The sequence below is a fragment of the Asterias amurensis genome, chromosome 2 (genome assembly GCF_032118995.1).
Source record: "Asterias amurensis chromosome 2, ASM3211899v1".
NCBI classification, from domain to species: Eukaryota; Metazoa; Echinodermata; class Asteroidea; order Forcipulatida; family Asteriidae; genus Asterias; species Asterias amurensis.
In genome coordinates, this window is record NC_092649.1 from 9,056,349 (window position 1) to 9,082,071 (window position 25,723).

Here is a 25,723-nt window from a genome sequence, read left to right on the forward strand (position 1 = left end):
ATATTTTTTTGAAAGGAGATTTTTCCCTCCATTCTTACCCTCCATCCACGTTAGCACACACCTGTTGACACTCGTGCATTAAGTCGTTCAGGCACTCGTCCACATCTAAAAGCAAACATACAGATCAATCACTTGGTATTGCCTCCATGTAGTATTTAGCAAATCGAAGACACTATTTTCTCACTCAGTGTTGGGTTTCTTTGACAGCAAACAGCAGATGTTTGATTAAAAAAAACAATCCCATCTTATTAAAAATTAGAGACCAGATGGTAAGTCTCCAATACTCTTGAGCGCTACAAAGGAATGACAAACATGAGGAAGTTTAAAAGAATTTATTTGTTTACAACTTGTGCCCCCCTTTAGTTACACCACTGAAAAGACAATAAGTAACAGAGACAGGATTATGTGAATAAAAATGAACACTCTTTACCTATGGATGAGTGAAATTTTACAACAAATATCATATACGGAGATGAGAATGAATGAATGTGAAAAATTCCTGAAACAATGGATAAAAATTCACTCTTCACATATGGAGACAAAGCCAATAGAATAGCAACATGATAAAGTGTAGGTGTTAATTGATAGACTCTTCATCATTTCAAATAAAGTGCAGGTCTGGTTGTAACAATGGCCAAGTTTTTTCATCTCTGTGATGGGAGTTAATTTGCCTCTTTTAAGAAAACAGTGAAAATCCAGATAAATCACAAGCCTGCATGATATAGACATCTGTCATAAAGATAAAAAGTATTTGTTTCTAGTTGTGACCTGTAATTTATCTTAAAGTCTTGTCACTTGGCTGCAAATGTAATTTTATTGCAAAAACCGTTTCAAAATCAAATTAATCTTTACCTATGCAATTGTTCCAATCATGTGTCATGTAGCCCTGCGGACACAGACACGTGTAGTTGCCCTCGACATTGTGACAAACAGCGCCCTCATCTGTGTCACAGTGGTGTGCTTTCGGACCCAAAACAGTGCATTCGTCGATATCTGCGCAATAATCCACATCAGGTTCCTCTTGGAAGTATCCCTCAAAACATCTAGTTTACAGAAAATAAAATAATATTTAAAAAATCTCACCTTAGATTTCTCTTGATCACCGTCTCTTTTAAAGGAATGTTACAGAATTGGTAAGAAACAAAAATCGTGAAGATCACAGATTTACATAAAACTTACACAATCTAATGATGATGATAAGAGAAAACAACCCTTCAAATAATTATGTCTGAAATGTCATATTTGATGAGAAATATATAATATAATTTCGCGTTTTAGAGTTTATCGCTCAGAGAGCGTTTTATTCATTTTTGTTTGGCATCGATACAATGCAAAATTTGTGATCAGTTTTTTATTATTCTCTCCAGACCCAGATTGACAATCGATCTCAAACTTCTACAGATTTGTCAGTTTATGTTTATGCTGGATTACATAAAGCGCTCATACACTGCCAGTAACTGTTTTGTTAGCAAAAGCCAAAACTGTAATATTCCTTTAATAATAATGCTGGGTTCTTATATAGCACTTTACCACACTGCTAAGGGTGTATCAAAGCAATCGACCCGCTATTTGGTTTTCAACAGGATAAGAAGAGCTGTGTCTTGAGTTATGAGAGCAAGACCAAAATGTCAAAACTCTTATATTCTTTATTTGGTATGTCATGTCAGGCTGCGTATAAATGCAGCATAAGAATTCCACAGTAGGCTGACAAAAATACAGAGATTTCCAACTTTACCAATTTTCCTCGACAAATCTCATAGACTAACTTTTATTTATAAAGAAGACTTAAGAAGATCCAGACTGCCATGTGGTCTAGGATATTTCCATAAAAATGTTTCAATATGTCTGAATCCTTGAGTCTCCCGAACACAAGAAAAATGTGGGTCGGCCATGCATCTTGGCCCACCCTTATTGTTACTCAACTGGGAAGGCAATTTGATGAAGTCTTATCTTACCCACATTCCCATGAGCCGAGAGTGTTGTAGCATCTTTGGACACATCCACCGTTCTCGTGGACACATTCATCAATGTCTTCACATCTTATCATGTTGTCTTTAAGGTAGAACCCTTCGTCACATGTACACTCAAAAGAACCTGTTGGAAGACATTTCATAAGACTATATCTGAATTGGAGGCTAAGGCTACGATTGTTGCTATAGATTGTTGTTATGGGTGCATGATGATGTTGCAACCCAGCCTTAGCTGTAGCTGTAGTCAACAATTCCTACAATGACTTATAGAAGAGAAATTTCATATGTAAACATAACTGGAAGAATTTGATACATAGGAAAGCCATTTCATAAAAAGCAGATAATCATGCTCTTTATAAAACATCTCAGAATTTTTTTTCTAGCTTTTGGAAACTTTTTACCAACCAAAGATACCTATGGTATAAATTTAAAAAAAAGTTAGCTTTCAAGAAAGAGAAAAATTTGTATCAGAGGAAAGACATTAAATAGAGAGAAATTCTATGTAAAGGAAAATACTTCATGCATATTATAGGTTTTCTCGGTCAAATTCGGCAAATGAGCAGTCAATTTAACTTTCATGCGTTCTAATTAAAGCTGTTTTGCTTTTCCAGTTGTTACTGCGTTTCAAATTCAGAATTCGGCCATTCAATTTCGTTTTGAGTCGAGTCAAATTCCTTTAGCATTCTGTTCAATTTAGCGTAGCATCATTCTTTTTCGTGACACACCCGCCTCAAGAAGCGTCTGCGAATTTGAATGCTGCTTTGATGAATTGTTAAATTGAATGATTATTTTGTTAATTCGAATGACGCAACATTACATTTGACTAATCCCAAAACGAAATTGAATGACCCTTTTGAGTAGCATTCGATTTTGCGCGAAATAGAATAGCTTGGTGGTTAAATTGGCTGCTCTTTTTCCGAAATTGACCGAGAAAACCTATATATAAAAAAATCTTTTATATGAAATGAATCACTTATATTGTTTATCATGAAATTAATTTAGTATGGTACATGTAAATACAAGCATTAAAAATTAAAAAAATTAAAAATCACGCGGCATGTTACTGCTTTTATTAGGTCTTTATAAACTTTCTGAACCCAGATTACTTTGGATAAAGATTTAAGGAAGAATATTTACCATCTGTGTTGGTGCACGAATGTTCACACGGTCCCCTGCTATCAGATGCGCATTCATCAATATCTACACACACCTGATTGGTCAAATCTGTTCCCTGGTAACCTATACGGCACCTGCACTCATGGCTACCGGGTAAGTTAACGCAAACATGCTGGCAGTCTCCATTTACTTCCAAGCACTCGTTGATGTCAAGGCAACCGGTACTGTTGTCATTTTTGAAAAACCCGTGCCTGCATTCACATTCAAACCTAGAAGAAAAAAAAGAAGTTTTTATTGTGAAGCAAATTGAACTCTAAGGAAAGCAAACTTAAAGACAGTAGACACTATTGGTAATTTTCAAAGACCAGCCTAATTCTCACTTGGTGTATCGCAACATATGCATAAAATAACAAGCCTGTGAAAAATTGAACTCAATTGGTCGTCGAAGTTGCGAGATAATAATGGAAGAAAAAACACCCTTGTCACACAAAGTTGTGTGCATTCAGATACTTGATTTCAAGACCTCAAAATCTAATTCTGAGGTCTCAAAATCAAATTCAAATATTTTGGTGAAAAATTACTTCTTTCTTGAAAACTACGTTCCTTCAGAGGGAGCCCTTTCTCACAATGTTTTATACTAGTAACAGCTCTCCATTGATCGCTTACAAGTAAGTTTTTATGCAAAAACATTATTTTGAGCAATTACCAATAGTGTCGGGTGCCTTTAATCATTCTTACTTAAGGGAGAGAAGAAAATAAGGTAGGTTCAGTTTTAGCTTGAGGGCGCTCTTCAAGTGGGCTGCCATGTTTTTGATTTCACTCTCAAGTTTCATTTTTAAATCCGTCTTCATCCGTGTCTATGTTTGCTGTATCTCTATATATTTGTACGGGTGTACTTTTCTTTAATCTGTTCACTTATTGTATGTAATTTTTTTAATCTTTTGCAATTTTTACTGTCATGCGCCCTGGAACAGGCTGGTCCTGGAGAGAGCGTAATATAAGATCAATAAATTATTATTATGATTAGCTTTGGGAGGTGAATTATTCCAGGGTGAACCAGAACTTATCAGGGCTAAATTTTATGGTTCTGCTTACTGGGGATTTCTGTGCTTACAGTTCATAGACATAATGTGCTGTCAGGGCATGCTTTCAAGCGCAGAATTTCTCGGTAAGAAATTGTTCCCATGAAAATGACATTCAACTGTCACATATATTTTACCTGCCGTCAAAGTTGGTACACGTATGGCAGTCCGCAGGTTGTGGGTTACACTCATCTACATCCTTACAAATCATAACATCTGGAAGATTAGAGTGGTCTGGGAAGAAACCCTGGTAGCATTCACAGCGGAATCCCCCAGGAAAATTGATGCATTTATGGTCGCACTGGTTTCTCAGCTCCGTGGAACATTCATCAATGTCTGGTCAAGAAAAACCATGCAGTAAACAAAAGTCAAATATCAAGCAATAAACCGTAAGGGAAAGTGACTGGGTAAATTTTGACATAATTTTGGGTGAAACAAAGAAAAACTTACTACAGCCTGTGATCTTCAGCTTTATGTGTTAGGGCTCTAGCAACTGAGCCATTTTAGTCATATATTGGTGATCTCCATATTTTGTCAATATCTTTATTCAAGGTGCTAGTTAGACGCCATTCAAGCCCCTGACTGGCACCCTTAAAATAAGGAGATAGCCAACATAGAGCTAGAAAGCTCAGTTGGTAGAGCGCCGGCACGTTAATCTGGAGGTAACAACTTCAAATCCACTCTAGTAATCTTTTTGTGTTCAACCCTAAATTAAATTAAATTCATTTCACTTACTCATTAAAAAAACTGCAAAAACAAATAGTATTATGAAGAAAAAAGGACCTTCAAAAAAACCAAGACAGTCTTTAGAAGGACCAAACTTTATTATACATAAAATGACAAATACAGGAATTTATAGACAAAAGCAATAACCATTGACTAAAGTCAACAATAGTTTTTGCCCAACTTGGCCCAAAATATTCAGTAAAGGCTTGTCAGAAATGCTGATTGGTCAAAAGATGTAGATATAGATTAGCCATATTACCAATCTGCATTGGGTGAATTAACCACACACCTTTGCACACGCGTCCATTAGGGCTGAGTTCAAATCCTTCATCACAATCACAATAGTAGCTTCCTGGTGTGTTGATACAACGCTGGTTACAGTGATTGCTCGTGATGCCATGTCCACCACGTTGTTGACACTCATCAATATCTGAGAAGAAAACAATTGAAACTCACAGTTAGTAAAGAAATAGTTTGAGAAAGACTTTGCTAAAGATAAAAAAACATCAGGCCATTAATGTTATAACTCGGGCTGCGGCATTACTGAAGAACGCTCAGAAATCAGTGAAACGATTCATGCATGACCCTCAGAAATCAGTGAAATGATTCATGCAGGACCCTCAGAAATCAGTGAAACGATTCATGCAGGACCCTCAGAAATCAGTGAAACGATTCATGCAAGACCCTCAGAAATCAGTGAAACGATTCATGCAGAACCCTCAGAAATCAGTGAACTGATTCATGCAGAACCCTCAGAAATCAGTGAAACGATTCATGCAGGACCCTCAGAAATCAGTGAAACGATTCATGCATGACCCTCAGAAATCAGTGAAACGATTCATGCAGGACCCTCAGAAATCAGTGAAACGATTCATGCATTAATCAAATATTTTTAGGGTGAAATATATCCAAACCATACTTTAAAGCGAATCCTTTCTCAAAATAAAAACTAGTCAACAGCGGTTGTGCTTCTCACCAAGTAAATTGTTATGGTAACTAATTTTGGGAGTATTTATTACTCAATGGCCATACCTTTGAAAGCACAAGTCACCCCCTTTCACCCTTCCTGAATCTTTATAGGAAAACACTTGTTGCCTTAAAAAAACTCCACAGACAACAAGAAATGTAACCAAAACTTTTTTGGCTCACATACATTTAGTCAGTACCAAACTGAGTGAATTTTACCCTAACATAAAACTTGTGAAAGTTGACTTTTAACTTAATCATACATGTGTACAAGGGTTCACCCCCCATGCAAGGCAAGTGTATCAGGTTAGTAAAAGTGGATTTGATGTGTTAGATTTCTGTAAATCAACGCATTTTGAAAAATTTACTGGTACGCCAAAGAATGTTATTCGTTCTCACCTGTGCAGTTAAATCCATCTTCAGACAACAGGAAACCCAGGTGACAGGAGCAATAGCGACCGTTGAATTTCTCATGACAGATATGATTACAGCCACCGTTATTCTCGCGACAATTGGCCTTGACTGTGGGGGAAAGGACAGCCGTTGAAGGGGTGTTACTTTAAGTGGATGGAGCGTAGACGATCTTTAAAGGCAGAAGTATTCTTTGGGGTTTTGAAATCTTTCAATCAGTTTAAAGGCACTAGATACTACTTGTAATTACTCAAAAAAATTATTAGCATAAAAAACTTAATTGGTAGCAAGTAATGGAGAGCTGTTCATAGTAGTAAAACATTGTGAGAAACTACTCCCTCTGAAGTAAAGTAGTTTTCGAGAAAGAAGTTATTTTTGACGAATTTGATTTCGATACCTCAGAATTAGAATTTGGGGTCTCGAAATCAAGCATCTGAAAGCACACAACTTCGTGTGACAAGGGGGTGTTTTTTCTTTTATTATTATCTCGCGACTTCAACGACCAATTGAGCTCAAATTTTCACAGGTTTGTTATTTTATGCATATGTTGAGATACACCAAGTGAGAAGACTGGTCTTTGACAATTACCAATAGTGTCCAATGTCTCTAAGCCTTTATTTAAAGCCAGCATTATACACTTTCGGCACAGAAAAAAAAAAAAAAGTTCACAGATTTAAAAATAACTTACAGGGTTTACAGAAGGTAATGGTGAAAGACTTCTCTTGAAATATTATTCCATGAAATGCTTTACTTTTTGAGAAAACATTAAAACAATTATTAATTCTTGTTGTCGAGAATTACGGATTTATTTTAAACACATGTCATGACACGGCGAAACGTGCGGAAACAAGGGCGGGTTTTCCCCATTATTTTCTCCTGACTCCGTTGACCGATTGAGCCTAAATTTTCACAGGTTTGTTATTTTTTATATCAGTTGTGATACACGAAGTGTGGGCCTTTGGACAATACTGTTTACCGAAAGTGTCCAATGGCTTTAATGTAGATACTTAAATGTAGATACTTAAAAGTATGTAGATACTTAAAAGTATACTTGAAAATATTTAAAGTTTCTATACATTTATATAGGATTAAAACGATTTGAAGATTCCAAAAACCTGAGGTATACTTTTGCCAGTGAACAAAACAAACTAACCTGTGAAAGTACAATTTCAAAAAGTGATAGCATTATTTAGATATTGCTGAAAACCTTAAGAATAGTCTTTAAATGGAAAACACAATCTAAGAAACATTTCATGCATGAAATGTTTCTAAGATTGACATTTTTCTTAATCCTTTTATCTAAAACCACATTCTTTATAGGGGAAGCGTTTCTCAAAATGGTATACATTATGAACAGCCGCAGTGCTTCTTACCAAATATTTTTTTCATGTTCGTTAAGTTTTGCTTAGTAATTACTCCTTTAATCCTTTTTAAAGTTACAAGGAAAGGCTTTTTCTAGTTTTTTTTATTCAAAAGATGTTGTGACAAGTTGATGAGAAGGACACTTCAAGGTGTGGGCTACATATCAACTATTTTTCCAGGGGCTGTTGCCATCTGTACTTGGATTTAAACTGGGTATCAACCAACAGAGGCCAGGGCCCAATTTCATAGAGCTGCTTAAGCACAAAATTTTGCTTAAGCAAAAATTCATTGCTTAGTAAAATCAGATTACCGGCCAAGACTCCACTCAATTGTTATGCTAAGTAAACAACAGCTAAATACTAGTCATAAACAATGTATATGGCATGAAATTTTGGCCAGTAACATGTGTAAAATAAGCGAGCTATTTTTGTGCTTAAGCAAATTTTTTGCTTAAGCAGCTGTATGAAATTGGCCCCTGGCTGGTAGAGCAGAAAGCACTACCTCCCAAACTTTACAAAGCAACCATAGTTAAGTGTCTTGCTTAAGGACACAAGTTGAACCTGGACTAGAACCCACACTCTGCTGATCAGAAACACTAGAGCTTGAAACTGTGCTCTTCTCACAGGTTGTACAAAAGCATTCTGCTTAAACCTTACACCTAAAAATTTGCTGATTACTAGTGAATCACTGTGCACAAAATATATTTCATATGTGTACTGTATCATGCTACTGTATACTTGGGTAATTTCAACAAATTATATGTATTATTGTAATGAATAACAACATTGAAATAGTTGTCACTGAATTAATGAACTGCTAGGCCTGACAACCCACAAATTTTTCTCTTTATTTTTCTCCACCCCCCCCCCCCCCCCCCCCAAAAAAAAAAAAAAAATAATAATAATAATAATAATAATAAAATAAAAATAAAAATAAATAAAATAAAATAAAAAAAATCTCTTGACTTACTTCCACAGGTATGTCCATCCAGAAGGAGTTCAGATCCAGGTGTAGAGCATTCACAAGTATAAGAGCCGATGATATTACGACATACTTCCTGGCAACCACCATTACCAGACTGGCACTCGTCAATATCTGAGAACAAAAAGAAAATTCTTACATTATTAACCACTACAGATCAAATTAAATATTCACTATTAAGATTTTTAGGTTTTTAAAGGAGCTGTTTTCTTGCTAATATCATTTGGTCCAAAAGGTTCTAACTTTTGACCACCGCCTAAAAATCTAGCTATAAAAAATAGCTGTGCAACTTTGTCATTGCATTAAGAGGGAATTTTTGACAGCATTCCAGTTTTCTATGACACTTCTTTGTTAAACAAAGAAAGGGAAAAATTGCTGAAAAATTGCTCAACTGAGAAAATCATTCAAAAAATTCTACACATCAAGTTTGATGGGAAAACATCCCCAAACCCCAAAGCAAATAAACACGCTCTTTCTAACTAAGAGTGTATTTGATGTAAACATTGAGTACCATGTTTCCTACCACATACCACATTATTTTATAAAGCATCAAGTTGGATCCTGATAGTCTATAGACCTTTACCTTTATGCGCCATCTTGGTCATGTTCCTTGTATCCAATAACAATAATGAATGCTTATCAATTTGCAATAAAAAACCCCTGACTATTTTGTTCTACCAGCCTCGGTTTGGTAACATTGATATAAATGGGAGAAATTCAAGATGGCTGCACCATGATATTGGTCTATACTCTGCCTCAAATTTCCTATGCCACTTTAAAGATTTGAGAACCAAATCTTTAAAGTATAAATTTTCCTGCTTAAAAATTACAACTAAGGATTGGCCTCATGACATTTTAACCTCAACTTCTTGGCACGGAAAGATTTGATGTTTTTATATAACTCTTAGTATGGCCTTTTGCCAATGTCCCGGTCAGTTACCTCCAAAAAGGAAAGAATGTCTTTTAGATCTTGGCTTTGCTTCACTTTCCCTTGCATATGCAGTTGGTAACTATCCAAAAAATTAATGAACTTTAATATATCCTCAATTCTTCAAGGGACACTGAACTCAAAAAACACCCAAACATCTAAGAAAGGCAAAAAAACACAGCGAAACCATTAAACTATTTTGTACTCTGAAATATCGCTGGAGGAGTTTAACTGACCAAGTACCAACCATCGTACAGGTAAAAAAAGGATGCATTCTTACCAGATCTTTGGTGATCTAGAGATGCAATACAAAAGCTTGCCCAAACCCTGTGATGTGACGTAGCAACACAAGACTTAGTCAGAGGAATTCAAATTGAGAATTTACTTTTGACAAAACATGGTGTTGTTCGGAGACTATAGCACAAGACAGGTTAGAATGGGAAAAGCTTGTGTCCGCCTGCTGTGCAGCCAACTCTTGATGATGATTGTACCAGGTACCATTCAAATCTAACTTGCATTATGGGAAGTACCTTCTGACCAAGTACCAACCATCTTACAGAAAAGGACGCATTCTTACCGATGCAAGCCCAAGCATTAGGCGCAAGACGGTAACCTCTCTGACAATCGCACCGGTAACTGCCCTCTAGATTCACACAGATCTGTGCACAGCGATCCTCAGCACTACACTCGTCTCTGTCTGTTTTCAGAAAAAGTGACAAAAAATAAGTTTATAAAATACACTAATTTTCTGATGTTAGAGCAACTTTGTATGTATAGATTTGTTTAAAGGTAGGGTCATAGATTGGTTTTTGTCGTTGTAATGCTTATTTATAGGCAAAATTATAAAGTAAGATACAATCAAAGTCAAATGTGAAAGGTTCAGTTAAGTGAAGTGACAGCAGATACCAACCGCATCTCTGGCCGCATAAATAATTTTTCAAATATTTCAAATATTTGGGGGTGAATTTAGAATTTAGGTTTTTCCTTACGTATTTATCATTAAAATAGACATGAAGTAAGGCAGAAATTATTTCCACAAAAAAATGTCTCATACAAACAAAACAGCGCCGTGTGGAAAGAACACTGTTATCACAAGCATTGAAGCATTCATCTTTAATAAAACACCCACATGCTTCTTGGATCTAATAAAAGGGCTCTCGGGTTCAAGATGGAAGTCCATTTCAACAGGGCGTGGTCAGACACTTCCTCGTCAAATGTAAATGTTGCGTTTGATCGCCCTCTGGCGTCTGTAACATTTAGCCGTAACCTTTACATTTGGGTCAGGAAGCTGACAAATAGTGGATGGTATGCTGAGAATTGCCGAACGTCTGAACATTATTAAAGATAAAGGTACAGCCCAGGAAGAAGTATTAGAAAAACAAAAAAAACCTCTGTTTGAATCAATCAAGATTGAACAATCAAAGATAGCCCAACAGACCTTTATTATGGTGAAGCCATCTTAGTCTGACCCCTTTTTTATAACTTGAGAATTAAAACTATAAGTGTCATTGTGTGTCCCAGGAATCTGACAAACTATTTATGTTCCCACTGTTTTCAAACATTGAGTTTTGGACTTGCACGAGTTCATAACTAATAGTTTTACTCATTTCTCAAAAACAATTGCATTTCAAACAAACATATTTTAATGGAAGTTTTCACCTCTGACATGTTTGTACAACAAATGTAGGCATTAAGAGCTTGTTTTTCCTCCCCACGAAACTTAATTTACAAGCCCGCCCTCAATGTCAACGCGATTCTACAATGTATTGGATATCAATTCCTTCGGACTTGTATTTGATTTGAATTTGATTGTAGCATCTCTAATGGCTATTGATTCCATAAGACTTCTGTTTGATTCTTTTGGCAGTATCGTCATTATGGGCTATCATCTTGTAAACGCGCCCTCTGCTGATGGAATATTTCGTAAAAGTGCAAAAGTGCATGTGAAACAAACGCAGATGGTAATGTCTTGGAACCGAGATTACCACGCATGTTGTTAGTCTGTAAACATACACATTTTCACTTTTACCAATGCTGTGTAGCCCTTTAAGGAAAACTCATGGGCATAATTCACCAATTTCCCCAACACATTTTAAAGTGGCAGGAAACCGATAAACACCTTCAATTTACTACACCCCTGATGATTAACTAAAAGCCTGTGCCAGAGGCATGTATGTTGAATGACTGTAAACTTATGTTCCTAAGTTGCTTGTAGTCGCATTTTTACTCCTTAAAAGAGACTTCCAAGGGAGTGAATACCACCATAAAAAACTAGTTTGATAGAAAACATCCAAACTGGTTATTTTCTTCTGTTGATATGAAAGGACTGACAATAAATTTAAAAAGGGATAGAAATAAGTAGGCCTATCATGAAAAAGTGAAAAGTAAAAAGAAGGGAATGTATGCATATCCGCTATGCTGTTTACTTTTTTTCTCTACAGGCAAATTCCAGGGATCATGCACTGTTCTAGAAAGAAAAACTATCTTTTAATCACAGAGTGTTATTTAGCTAACAGGAGGGGTGGGTGGACATTTAAACAAACAAAAATTTGGGTGGGGAGGGGGCTAATTGTTGAACATCATTAACATATCAAAAGTGTAATACAAGACCCTATCAAAACCTTGGAACATTCATGTGTTTTTTCCTAATAAAAGCACTTCTTAAAAGAATCAATCTGTCCCTGGAATAAAATAAATGATTAAGAAAAACTACCGGAAAAAACAATTACAATATGAGCCACAACAAATTAAACATTCATACTATGACCAAGGAAACAGCTGTGCCTCTCTACGACTGAAAAAAATCGTTGTACTTTTTTTAAAAGACCTGTTACTTGTTGCTTTTTGTTCAACCAGGGTGGTTGATCTCATTGGTAGACTTTGTTCAGTCCTCCAAAAGTGAAGGTAGGAATTGATGTTTCTCTTAAAGGATTTGGGTAATTTTTCAAAATGTCCATAGATTTACATTAAACTTACAGGGTTTGAAGATAATGATAGTAGAAAGCTTCCCTTTAAATATTACTTACTGAGGTGCTGTAGTTTTAGAGAAATGAGTAAAACGATGTCATGAAAACACGTTTGTAAATGCTTAAAATAATTTTCGTCTCACTGAGACGAAAATTATTTTCATGACATTCTTTTACTCATTTTCCAAAAACTACAGCACCTCAGCACATAATATTTTCAGGGAAGCTTTCTACTATCGTTATATTCAAACTGTGTGAGTTAGGTGTAAATCTGTTGACATTGTGTTTTTAGTCTTACAAAAAGTACATACAACCTTTAAATGTACATTGTAAATAAATTGCAGATCAACAAAAACACAATAGACCAATCCATTATTGTCCCTTCATTCAGTGACCCAAAATGCCCACCAAAAAGTTTGACAAAGTCTAGGATGAATTGCCTTTACTCTATGTGGGCAACTTTGATAAGTAGTTGTGGTTGGCAGGGCTAAACGGAATCAGTCTATTCCTAGGCCCAATCTAATAGAGCTGCTTAAGCAGTAAGCACATCCCAAATGAAACTAAGCATAACAAAAGTTATGCTTACCAGAATAAGGTTACCAGCCAAAATAAAATGCCACATGCACCATCTTTGACTGGTGTCCTGCATTGAGCACAAATTTCATTTTGGTTTTACCAATAAACACTGATGTGTGTTAGAACCGATTCTCAGTACACTAACTTTTTAATAAAGAAGTTTATAAATTTATTTGTTCATAAATGTGGAAGTACCGAGTATACAGTGCTAACACACATCGGTATAGGGGTAAGACCAAAATGAATATTAAACATCTATTTAAGCACAAAGTTGTTAAGCAAAATTTTCTTTACCTATGCAGTTCAGTTTGTTCTTGCTCATTTTGAAGCCTGTTCGACATCGGCATGTTGGCTTGCCATTTCTTATCTCACACAGTTGATCGCATCCGCCATTGTCGACCTGGCACGGGTTGCTTGGTGCATTATCTGGGTCTGATGAAGAAGTAATGAATCCAATACAAATAAAAACAGAAGTGTTTGGTATTTATGGAAGAAAAAAGAAAAACAAATCTTTAAAAGTAGATGTTAGTGTTTTTTGGAAGGATTAAGAAACAGTTTTGTTGTGAGAGTTTAGATTGATGTCTCAAGTTTTGTTAGATTTCAGGCAATAATTAGCTTTTAATAATTACCTTTCTCATAACTATGCCAGTATGCCAACCAACATGCTTTCTATAACATCAAATTCACAACTCCAACCAAATATTCCTCCCACGTGCCCCACTGACATGCATTTATATTTAGAAGAACAGGTGATCTTAAAAAAAGCAACAATTGTTGGCATCAATTCTTCGCTTTTTGACCACTTCCCCTGTCAAAGATTCAGGGTTAGGGTGTAACCTTCTGATTGTACATGTACGTCATTCAATATTGGCCATGTTCCCTGGTAATTGTTTCGTTGTAATACAACACACCACATCCTCTCTTGACACATTTTTAGAAAGAGTTCATATAAATTTGTCCTTGTTTGTATGATGACGGTGGCATTTACCTCACCCACAAAAAAAAAGGACATTTACAGTTTAGAAATCTGACAAGAATGAAAAACTAACAAAACAGAGAGTACAGAAAAAGACTTAGAAATGTTATTTTTCAAAATGTAACTGCTTTGCTGAAGGTTGGTTACAAATTGATAAAGATCTATGTAATGTTTGTTTAGCAATGACAAGGTGACACAACAATTTGGTTTGATCTGTTATTCAAACTGTTGTATTGTGAAAGTCTTGAGAGTATCAAACATCAGGATCAGAAAGCATGTCATTTTGTTTGCGTTACACACGCAAGGCTTGCTAGAAAATGTCCTATAACGATAACGAGAGACCAAAAAACTCCTGAAACATTGTTATACTATAAACATCATTTTGCATATGATTGTGCAAATTACACTTTGTGCTCATGAGCAACTGTTTCTTTTCTTCAACAACAGCGAAAATCCTTCATTTCCATTGCGCTACCACAAGACTTCTCAGGATGACTAAGCCCATTCAGGACAACAGAAATTCATTTGAGATATCTCCATAGCAATACCACAAAAAACCCTCTTAGACCATAAACATCATTTTGCAGAAAATGAATGTGCAAAATTACACTTTGCGTTCATAAACCACTGTTTCTTTTCTTCAACAACAGCTAGAATCATGCATTTCCATTGTGCAACCACAGACTTCCCTGGATGACTAATTCATGTCAGAACAACACAAATTCATTGGAGAAGTTTCCATATTGATACCCCAAAAACCTTAGACCATAAACACAATTTTGCAAACAATGATTTTACAAATCACACTTTGTGCTCGGAAAACCGCTGTTTTTTTGTTAACTGAACAACAGCTAGAATCCTACATTTGCATTGTGCTACCACAGACTTCCCTGGATGACTAATTCATGTCAGAACAACAAAAATTCATCAGAGATGTTTCCATAGTGATACCACAAAAACCTTCAAAGATGCCCCCCCAAAAAAAAAAAAAAAAATTAAAAAAATTTGCAGACAATGAGTTGGCAAATTATACAGCGTTTCTTTTCCTCAACAACAGCTAAAATCATACTTTTCAATTGTGCTACCACAGACTTTCCTGTCCGAGTTTTTACACCACGGGCCCTTTCCAGAACCAACAAAAGCACATAAAAGACATTTCCACAACGAAACCACAAACAACCCTCGTCAGACCATCAACATCATTCTTCAGACAGTGATTGCGCAAATAACATTGTATGAATTGACGTCAGCTAAACCACAAACCAAGAACAAGCAAGATTCATACTGCAAGCCGTGCATGGTCAAAGTCTTACCTTGCAAAAAATGTAGTAAAAATGTACCACAAAAACAACAGGAGAGTGTGTGTCACCCATGTGAGAATTGATATTGCATCCTCTGTTGCAAAAATATGTACCTTCATCAAGTAGTCAGTTACACAACGCTGTTCATAATTCTACAATATTTCTGTAATTCATCAGCTCCTTGCAATTTCATACTCATTATGATCAAAAGGTCATTAAACCAAAAAAAATAAATAAATAAATAAACGTTTTACTTAGAAAATGACAAACAAATGCTTTGATCATCAAACTACATTTACCAGGAGCTCCAAAATATACAAAAGCAATTTGAAGAAATCCATACAAAATGCACTAATGATCTTATACTTCTCAGTATACTAACTATTCTTGCGCATTAGTTAATTCAGTTTTTTTCTGAAGATGAGCAGAGCATACTGTTTGAAATCGTCAATACCACAACAGCTCTTTTCAGAGCCAAACCACTCCTCCCAAACGAGTGACCTGAAATCTTAATACAAGACTGTATTCCGACAATGTAAATTTATATTACCTAGTGACCTACAACTATATACTGCTCATACGAGCTAAACATACACTGCAATTTCCACAGTAAGTCTAAAATACTTTTCTGACAAGGTGGATTGAAATTACTGTTCTCATCCCCAATCAAAAGAAGTTTTGGAGAGGCAAGGACGCAGCAGAAATTTTCAATTGTTTATGTGGTTCTGAGCATGTATACATTTTGAAGAATAATACATTTTCTTGTTGCTCGTGTAAAGTTTGCTGCCACCTAGAGTCCCGAATTCTGCTATCCCTTTATTGTGATGAGGCTAGAAAGATTGCAGTATGAGCCGAAGACAGAAATAACCCATCAGCAGACAGGATAGTAACCACACACAAATCAATGATGTAACATGCGTAAAGTGACTTGATGGCAGACTCATACTTTAACTTAAGAACCTACGCCCAAGATTTCACGGAAACATCTGGGTATGCACACCCATTTGTCAGTATGTGGTTATGGTTTAAACCCAAAGAAGGATGAAAATAAAGCTCTGTGCACCTCCTGTTTTTAGTCTGAGGGAAGGGGTTGGATAAAAACTTGACAAGATTATGGCCCCTTTTTGTGATGCGCTTGCCATAAAAAATTAGCCTTCTTAATGGAATAACAGACACATATCATAATATGGAAAGATCAAATCACTTATTTTTTCAACAGGATATAAAGCAGAGGTTAGGCCTATTTTTGAATTAAGTGACCAATTTATAAATACCTTCTAATGGTTTACAAGGTTCTGTAGCTCATTCAGCAGCCACTGCCTGGCAGACACCTTCACCTCGCACTAATAATCTATCAAAATTCTTTTAGACTCATTTCATTGCACACTGGACATACGTCTTTACGTCCCATTCAAAGGACAAAGCAATAATGCTTTTAAAATTGTCTTGCTCACAGACATCATTGTCAAGACCAGGACTGGAACCCACACTGCTGAAACACCAGAGTCGGAGTCCAGTGCACTTGACCACTCGGCCACGCCACCCCAAAATATTAATCAACCAAAACATGTAGAAAATACATGTAGAAAACACATATCACTCATAAGTTCTATGTGCATAATTTGGAATCAAAAGACTGGGCAAAAATTACATTACCTCGAAAATGTGGAGAAGTTTGCAAGACCCTCAAAAAATACCTCAGAATCATAGATTCTGTTTATATATGACCAGCATTTATTTTTACAGCTTTCAGATTTTCACATTAAAACATTGTGGCACACTGGGGAGATTACTGTAAAAACAATTTCAAATTTTTGTAAAGATTTGAGGTCAAATGTCAATCTGCGGTTGACATCCAGTGAATTCAAATACAAATTGAATTGACAGCTACATTGCTATTAATAAAACTGCCCGACAAAAACCAACAAAATGCAGACAAAATAACAACAAACAACCAATTTACCAATAGACTCAGTCCAGTTTCAAAACACATTAGTTTTCGGACGAGAAGTTTTGTTTTGACTGATTGCAAACCCGAATTCCACTCTTCATGCTCCGTTCAGCAGTGAACCAACAAACACAACAACATAACTCTAGTACCTTGTTAAGCAAAGGCAGGAGTGCTTTGGACAGTTCGTTATCACAGTATGGTTCATTCTGTTTGGTACTTTCATGACGTAAAAGAGACCTCGAAGGATCCCTGCGGGTTTCGGATTAAAGTTTAACTTCTGAGACGAGTGTTGAGACGAGTGAAACACATTTGTAGGTTGTACTTCTTAAAGGGACTGAAAGATATTGCACTTGATGAGTGTCAGGCTGTCAATTTCTTTGATAAGAAACGAAACCATAACACTGAATTGTAAAATATAGGGAAAAACAGCTATTATAAAGTTACAAGCTGATATTTTTTTATTATTTGATGAAGTAAAAAGTTGTATGATGACAATTTGTTTTAAAAATACTACTTATATTTCTCATGAATTTAAGGGAAAACTTGCATTTAACCTGTGCTGATTGAAAATATTTTTAAAAAACCATTTGTTTAGTTCTCAAACAAGAAAAGATTCTCTACCAGAAGAAAACCAATGTGATTTGGTACTTTTACTGTCACTTTAGAACAAGGTTAGCTTTATGAATGTTTACTTTTTTTTTATAGCTTTGGATGGTATATGATGTGTATTGTAAAAATCTTTTGAAATACAGCAGTCAAAACCAACATTAAAAAGGCAATAAAATTACTATTTCAGGCTAAAGTGAGGATATTTTTTTACAATACATTATGAAGGGTAGAAACAAAACAAAAAAGGCAAAACATTACTTGACAAAAAAGGTTTTACAATGGGTGGTTATTTCTTCCCTTTAAATCATTGGAATTAGACAGGATTCAGTGCAAATAGATTGCACTATAGGGTCTTGCAGACTAGGGAGCAAGTACAATGGAAAGAATAGTCAACTTTTAAAGGAGAGGTGGTGAAAAACAGAGTCCTAATCTGAACTGAGAAGAAACAGACTTGGATCACGTTAATAGGCTCAGTAGGGGAGGCACCACAGTGCTGTCCGGGAACAATGTCTGTAAACCTTTAAGCATTCCCTTTTCCCATTTTGACAGCCTGTGTCATTAGGCCTAACACGTAAAATTTTTGGAAGAAAACAATTTCGACACCATGCTTTTATTATTCATTTTTGTTCACATGTGGAGACCATAGTTCCAGATTAGTGCACACATCTTTGAGCTAGAATGCTCAAGAAGAATGCATTTACAATAATTTTAAAATGTATACATGAATTTCAAAATAAAATGCAAGCTGCTGGGATAGATTAACCTGCTACTGGCGATGAATGTCCGGTAAAATACTGGAAATCTCTGTTAAGTGGTCTTGACCTCTGTTAGAAATTGCCAAATTCAATAAAACAAACTTATTGGTTTAAAAAGCAAAAAGTGAAATAAAGTTTCCTCCTCAAATGTATTCAGAAAAAGTCACAATTTATTTTTAAAAAATAATTTCTTTTCGGAAAACGAAATGATTTTTTTTTTCTTGAAACGTCTTTTTTTTTTAAGGTGAAATATTTACAGGTTCATCTAAAAGTTTGCAGACTAGTAAGGCCACTGGGCAAACAGCAAAACAGGAAGGGGACAAAACAGAGAAGTCACAGTAGCCTTGCAGTATAACCTAATGCATCATAATTGTACACACCAGCAGCTGATTTCATGAAACGCTATGATTAATCCTAACTCGACTTAGGACAATTAACTCGCCCTAACATAGGATGGTTCAATGCGTCCTACGTATTTTGATAAGGAACTGACCACGTCCTAAGTCCTAAGATTAATCCTAAGTAAGGAAGAGTTTGGTGAAATCTACGGCTGCTTCTTCAACCACCAAGAATAATAAAATAGACATAACTGCTCTTTAAAGCAACTCCAAAATAAGATTTCACGCTGAGGACCCTCTACTGCAAAAAAAAGAGAAACTGTCAACAACTTGATTGTGCTACCGTTGCACCTCTCTGCTTGATTTGATGTGACGTTAGAATTGGTTTGACGGGGAGGAAATTGGGTTATTAGAATGGAATCTTGAGTGATCCTGCTGCTTTAATACAAAGAATTAAGAAGAAAAACAAATCTGTGGGAACAATATTACAAGTAGAATGTGGAACCTTCTTGCTACATTATTCAACATCCTCAGAGTGCTCAACTAAAATTCTTGGCCAAATTTAATTAATTATAAAAGTAAAACAGAAATGTGTTGCTGAGGAGAAACATGTATCTGTAAAATACCTAGTATTATAAAAAGTTTACAAACTGGTTCCCGACTTATTTTTTTCTTAGCAAATGATCCAGGCAATGTTTTCTACTCATCAGAGTTACAACATTTGGTCCTACATACATAGCTGCTTTCTCATTTAAGGTAGGGTCAATGCTGATTTTTAGAGGTGCATTAAAAGTCATACAATTATGTGAAAGGTTGCTTAAAAGCTGAATGCTGTGTCTACTTAAAAAAACAAAACTGTTGTTGTATTTTTACAAGGGCATCGCATCCATCGACAGAGGACACCAACCCCAATATCTGAGAAGCCATTCATGTATGAACTGTTTCTCTGATTCAAATTATCAAGTAAAAAATTATCCAAACCATATTCATCAAAAGAGCTGATTGATTGATTTTAGGCTTGGTAATTTTACACACAACCACCCCTAAAAACCCCACATACAAACAAAGCGAAAACAAGACAGCATGCATCCGTCGGATGAAGATAAGACACAACGTACACAGGGAGTAGGAGTCATAATCCATCTTTCTACGATCATCATCATCATCATCATCCTCCTCCTCCTCCCCATCATCATCATCCTCCTCCTCCTCTGACGACGAAGAAGAGTCCCCACTTCTCCTCCTATCTCTATGGCTACCTAAAGTTTCTATGGAAACATAGCGAGGGATAGCGCAGTTTATAAACCCTCACAAGAATTTGAAATTAAGTGAGGCACTTTAGTGTTGCTTTATTGTTGGAGTATGTCCTATACTAGACTATATTGAAAAAATACTTATTGTCTTTAGCCTATCTTAGCTAAGATGAAGTTCACTACAACCTTAGATATACTTTATATGTTTCATCGTAATTTAAAAGCTTAATACTCCAATGGATAGTATTTCTTTCCTTTAAATCAGAATGTTTTTTTCTCCTTCTAAATGTCTGGCCAGTTTGCACCGTGAATAAGTTTATTAGTGGCAAACCTCTGTCTCGGTCATACATAACCTTCAATTAAAATATTTAAAATTTACTGAAAATAACTACAGGAAATATGCTTTGTATGCAACATTTCAAGATTGTTATGGAGTTTGAGGATGCTCACATAAATGCTTAGGTTGATTGATGCAATCAAAATAGGCAATGTTACTTTAGAGGTCTTCAAACGTAATTTTTAACAGAACTTGGTATGAACTATGTTATCAATGAGGGCTCAGATACAATCAACTGTTTTTTTGTACAATTATCAGGGCCCAATTTTATAGAACTGCTTATCAGAATTAGGTTACCTGCAAAAATACAATGTCATGTGTGCCATCTTTGACTGGTGTCCTGTATTTTTGCTTAGCAGAACATTAAAAGCAATACTTCCCAGTAAACAAGAGAGTAGCCAGACAATCTTGACTTCCTAGACTAAATAAAACCAAGTTATTATCAGGGATGTCAGTCGCTCTGACTCATCCCCCCATATTGACAGAGTCCGTCTTAATTGATGGATCGTCCTAAAGAGGGATTTAACTTCAGTATGATGTCTTCACACATTGCCACTCTTGTTACACAACCAGGAAGTACCACCTTTAAATGACTTAAAATTTAATTGATGGGTGCTATTTTTAATTTTCTTTTTGTGAAGGAGACTCCTCGTTGTTTGCATCAAGTCTATGGTTCAGAAATTTTATAAGTTAGGCTCTGTCTCAAATATTTGATCTTATCTATGTACTGTATAATTTTAATTTTTTTTTATTTTTTATTAAGCACTAAGTTTTAAGTTTCAGAAATGCCATAAACTCAAAGAAGCAAATAGGGAAGATGAAAAGGTACCTGAATGAACACAAATTATAAAGAACTTAAGAAAAACACCAATTGTTTGGTGTTTTATTTGGTTGTTTATTCTTGTAATGACTGTGATGAATAACAAGCTGCCAATGAATAATATTTGCGCAGCCAACAAAATAATTTTCAAACCCATCACTTAAGTGCATGACCATGCTACATGCTGAAAATCAACTCATCAACAAAAACACTGCAGACTCCACTGCAAAATCTACACCAGAAATTATAAATAATTTTGAAACCTTGAATCGAAACCAACATATGGGTCAGAACAACTACTTGTTTGTATGATTGTGCCCTCTTTAGCAGCACAAGTTGCGACATACCGGTTAACACACAACTAAATGCCTGGGTGGCTGGTTACCAACAATCCAAAACCAAGACACATGTTGTGAGAGTAATGAGAAAATACAACAAACACAGTCTCATACTTCTTCATCAGAATCAAAAGTCATCTCTTTCATTGTCAAATTTATCTGGCAGTACGAAAATAAGCTTTTAAAGGATAGGGGGGGGGGAGATGAAGGTGTATAAGGCCAATTTGTTTAAGGGTCTCTCCTTTTGGGGGCAGGGGAGTGTAAAGAGTGTGAACACACACATAATCCCATAGAAACAGCAATGCCTGCTGTAGCTTGTGTGAATTCCTTTTAAGAATAAATAAAGCCTTCTTGGTGTGCAGAATTAAGATGCACGTTTTTTGTTTCCTTCTTCTTTAGAAAACCACTGATCGACGAGGGGCGCAAAGTAAAAGCTTGTCCACTACACTGTCAGCTCTCGTCAGAGAAGGTTCTCTTATCTTTAACAAAGACCGTTTTCTTCACTGCTATTTCCTTTAGCCAATGTAGCAGGTTTGAAACTGGCTTGTTGGTGTTTGCCCCTTACAGGGTAGAAGCTGCTCATTGGTTAAAGTTGTAAGTAATTTATATTTATTTATTCGCCTAGGCAGTTGCAGGCATTTTTTATAATTATAGGCCTCGGCAATTGCAGGCCGGTCTAGTTCAAATTGTTGGTAACAATTATAAAGTGAATGAACTCTCACAAAACGGCCTACGGAGAAAACATAATTGCCTTTTAAAGTCCAATCTGGCATGCAGAGCCATGCAATGTCAGCGAATAGAATAAACAAAATCACAAATAATTACAAAAACAAATTTTATGACCACATATGCATAAAAACTCACTTAAGTTTTGACAGGGAAAATAATATTTGGAAGTTAAAATGTAATAGCAGTGATGAAAATAATATAAGAATTGCCTAAGAACAGGGATAGGATTAATTACAACAACAAAAGAAGAAAGTCTTGAGTTTTGTAAATTTGTTTCAATGTCACACTTCTTGACTGAATTTCAAAAAGCCACTTGATTTTGGCAAAGTATGCACTCTGCCTCTCACCAAATCCTGAAGAAACTTTATATAGAATTTGTACTTTGATAGAATAAGAACATACAAGGACAACTTTTGTCAGGCAACTTGGGAGGCAACCATAACTTCTGTGCGTAAAAAACGAGATGTAGTAGCACAAGACAAAGTCTCACTATTCCCAAGAAAATTGAAATGTTTTTTTTCCCCTGGATGTTGCTTGGAACTGATTGGCTGTAGTTTGCCCATTGACAATCCCACTATTGTTTTAACATAAGTTTTTAAAAAGTATTTTATTGTATAGTTTAGGAAGTTTAAACGCCCGAATAAATATGATAAAAGGCACTGAACATGATTGGAAACTACTCAAAATAGATATTCACATAAACCTACTTGGTAACAAGCAACGGAGGGCTGTTGATAGGATAGAATGTTGTGAGAAGTGACTCCCTCTGAAGTGACGTACTTTTTGATACAGAGTTAATTTCTCACTAAAATATTTGAATCTGAGAAAGACTTCAGGCATGAAGCCTTTCTTAGAAATCTGAAGGCATACAAATTTTTGCAACATGGTTGTTTTTTCTTTCATTATTTTTTTGCAACTTCAATGACCAATTGAGCCCCAAGTTTTTACAGATTTTTTATTTTTTGCACATGTTGGGATACACCAAGTGAGAATACTGCCAAGCGTGTCCAGTGTCTAAGCACTTTTCAGCCCCTCCCACCCGGACAAAGTTTTGGGAGTAGGTCATATCATGCATGCCATGGTTAGAATGTCACCTCTGCAATGTCACTTACTAATTTCTTCATACTCCAAGAGAAATCCAGGGAAACTGACGGACTCGTCGCTAAGGAATCTCAGCAGCATCACGTTACTCGTTGTCATGACAGGATCGGGGAGATCATTACCGCAGTATCGTCCAATCAGCTTAGAATCTGTGATGATTAAAACACACCATTGATTATTGACACAGGTTGTTTACTAAATGATTTTCTAGCTAATGGCATTCTGTGCCAACCCCACCAAAGTATTTTGAAAGGGCCCAAAAACTATATCCAAGTAGGGTCAGGAGCCCGTCCTAGTCTTGACAACTTTTTGTTTTTGAATTCTTTTGTTACTATCTATTTTTCAACTTGCGAAAAAAAGCCCTAATCCTGCTACAGACATGACAAAGTACTATTGTCAGCTTGCATTATAACCATAAATGTTGGAACCCTCCAGTTACCTTTTCTTCGTATTTAAAATTATTTTGGGGTGTGTTTTTGTACTCGTAAAATTTCTAGATCCGCGCCTGATAAATCAGTCACGAAGAGTTCCTTAACTAGAACAAACCCACGCGATTTATCTCACGCGATTTATTCCACGCGATTCATCCCATGGTTCTAGCGAGAATCTAAACTTTTTGGTTTTGAGTTACTGTAAAATGGAACTTCATAGATTTTTGTACAACTCCTGGCCAGACCACCTAAAGAGTCAGGGGTGAAATGCTAGTGCATACAAGAGTCACAAATACCCCATGTGTGATGTCAAACTTGTGGCACCAGTTAACATTCACAACAGTTCAACAAAAGTTCAAGCTGAACGAATGATTTGCTGACAATGTGAAATTTACTCAAATTATCTTTACATGAATGTCCATAGCATAATCAAAATAGTATTATTTTATAAACCATTTTGTATATTTTTTACACTATTTATTTTTAAAATATTTCTCATGCAGCCAAGGATTCTCAGTAAAGCAAACTTAAACACTATTATAGCCAATAAACCAACGGAGAGAAGACGGAGAGTTTATTTTAAATCTGGGAGGAAACCCCCAGTTATCAAGAGAATTATCCAGGGAAAACTCAGACAATCAAGTAGGGACCGAAAACCCAAATCCACATAGTGCCCCAGCTGTCAATTTCACAAAGAGTTAGGACTCGACTTATCTCGAGCTAGGACGAGCAACTCTTCCTAACTTAGGATTAATCTTAAGGTCTGCATGCTACAGTCATAAGATTAGTCTTAAGTTAGGAAGAGTTTTGTGAAATCGGCGGCAATCTCCTAAAAGTGGAAGGTAAGGAAATTAAAATTCCACTATGCGACCACTCCACCAACCCATCTACCTGATCTGACCACCTCAAAATATAAAATACTCAGCTGCTTTTTATGATATGCAATTACAAGTTGTAAAAAAAAACTTGACTGGACTAATTAAGGACTGAGATGTTCTAGTAAGTCAAAAATAGGTAGGATGGTTATTATTATTGGGCGTGTCATGGCCGAGTGGTTAAGAGCACCGGATTCAAGCTCCAGTGTTTGATCAGCAGAGTGTGGGTTCAAATCCCGGTTGTGACACTTGCTATGTAAAGTTGGGGAGAAAGTGCTTTCTGCTCTACTGACCAGGCTTCAGACTGATGATACCCAAGCCTACTGTAAAAGGGGTAACCCTGTTTTAGCCCTAGGAGTAGGTGGCAACGGCGTCTGGAATAAAATAATTGTAGCCCACACCTTGAAGTGCGTTTGGCGACTTGCATAAAAAATTAAAAATAAAAAGTGGGGAGCATCCCTACTTGATACTTACTTGTCACTGGTCCATCAAATATTTCCAAGCTGTCATAGCTACAGTAAAATGGAGTTCCTTCAATTCCAAAGACGAGAAACTGCAGTCGTATCAACTTGTTGTTGGCAACAGTGATCTTGTAGATGCAGTTTTGATTGCTCGGGTAATACCCAGGGTAGTTTGGGGAAGTCAGTTGTCCTGACGGTTCGTCAAAGTTTCTGGAACAACCTGTTGAAAAGAAATGCAGGGGAACAACTCAAAATAACTTGTAGGTAATTTATCAGACCATATCTACGCGTTATTCGGGTCCACAGAAGCTTATAAGCGACAACACCCCCATGGCCATGAGCGCCAAACGTGCTTCAGCCAACC

General features: G+C 36.1%; 1 protein-coding gene across 1 annotated transcript in view; it reads right to left on the reverse strand.

Moving 5' to 3' along the window:
- Positions 1 to 25,723, reverse strand: part of LOC139949848 (uncharacterized) — a 68,426-nt gene that overhangs the window by 11,193 nt on the left and 31,510 nt on the right. The window contains exons 4-15 of the mRNA XM_071948400.1: positions 25,373 to 25,579; positions 23,604 to 23,741; positions 13,379 to 13,516; positions 10,120 to 10,239; positions 8,603 to 8,728; positions 6,260 to 6,382; positions 5,184 to 5,324; positions 4,306 to 4,504; positions 3,108 to 3,355; positions 1,956 to 2,094; positions 853 to 1,043; positions 39 to 105 (exon numbers count right to left, since the gene is read on the reverse strand). Coding sequence (XP_071804501.1) covers positions 39 to 105; positions 853 to 1,043; positions 1,956 to 2,094; positions 3,108 to 3,355; positions 4,306 to 4,504; positions 5,184 to 5,324; positions 6,260 to 6,382; positions 8,603 to 8,728; positions 10,120 to 10,239; positions 13,379 to 13,516; positions 23,604 to 23,741; positions 25,373 to 25,579 — 1,837 coding nt within the window. The remainder of the gene's footprint in view (positions 1 to 38; positions 106 to 852; positions 1,044 to 1,955; positions 2,095 to 3,107; positions 3,356 to 4,305; positions 4,505 to 5,183; positions 5,325 to 6,259; positions 6,383 to 8,602; positions 8,729 to 10,119; positions 10,240 to 13,378; positions 13,517 to 23,603; positions 23,742 to 25,372; positions 25,580 to 25,723) is intronic.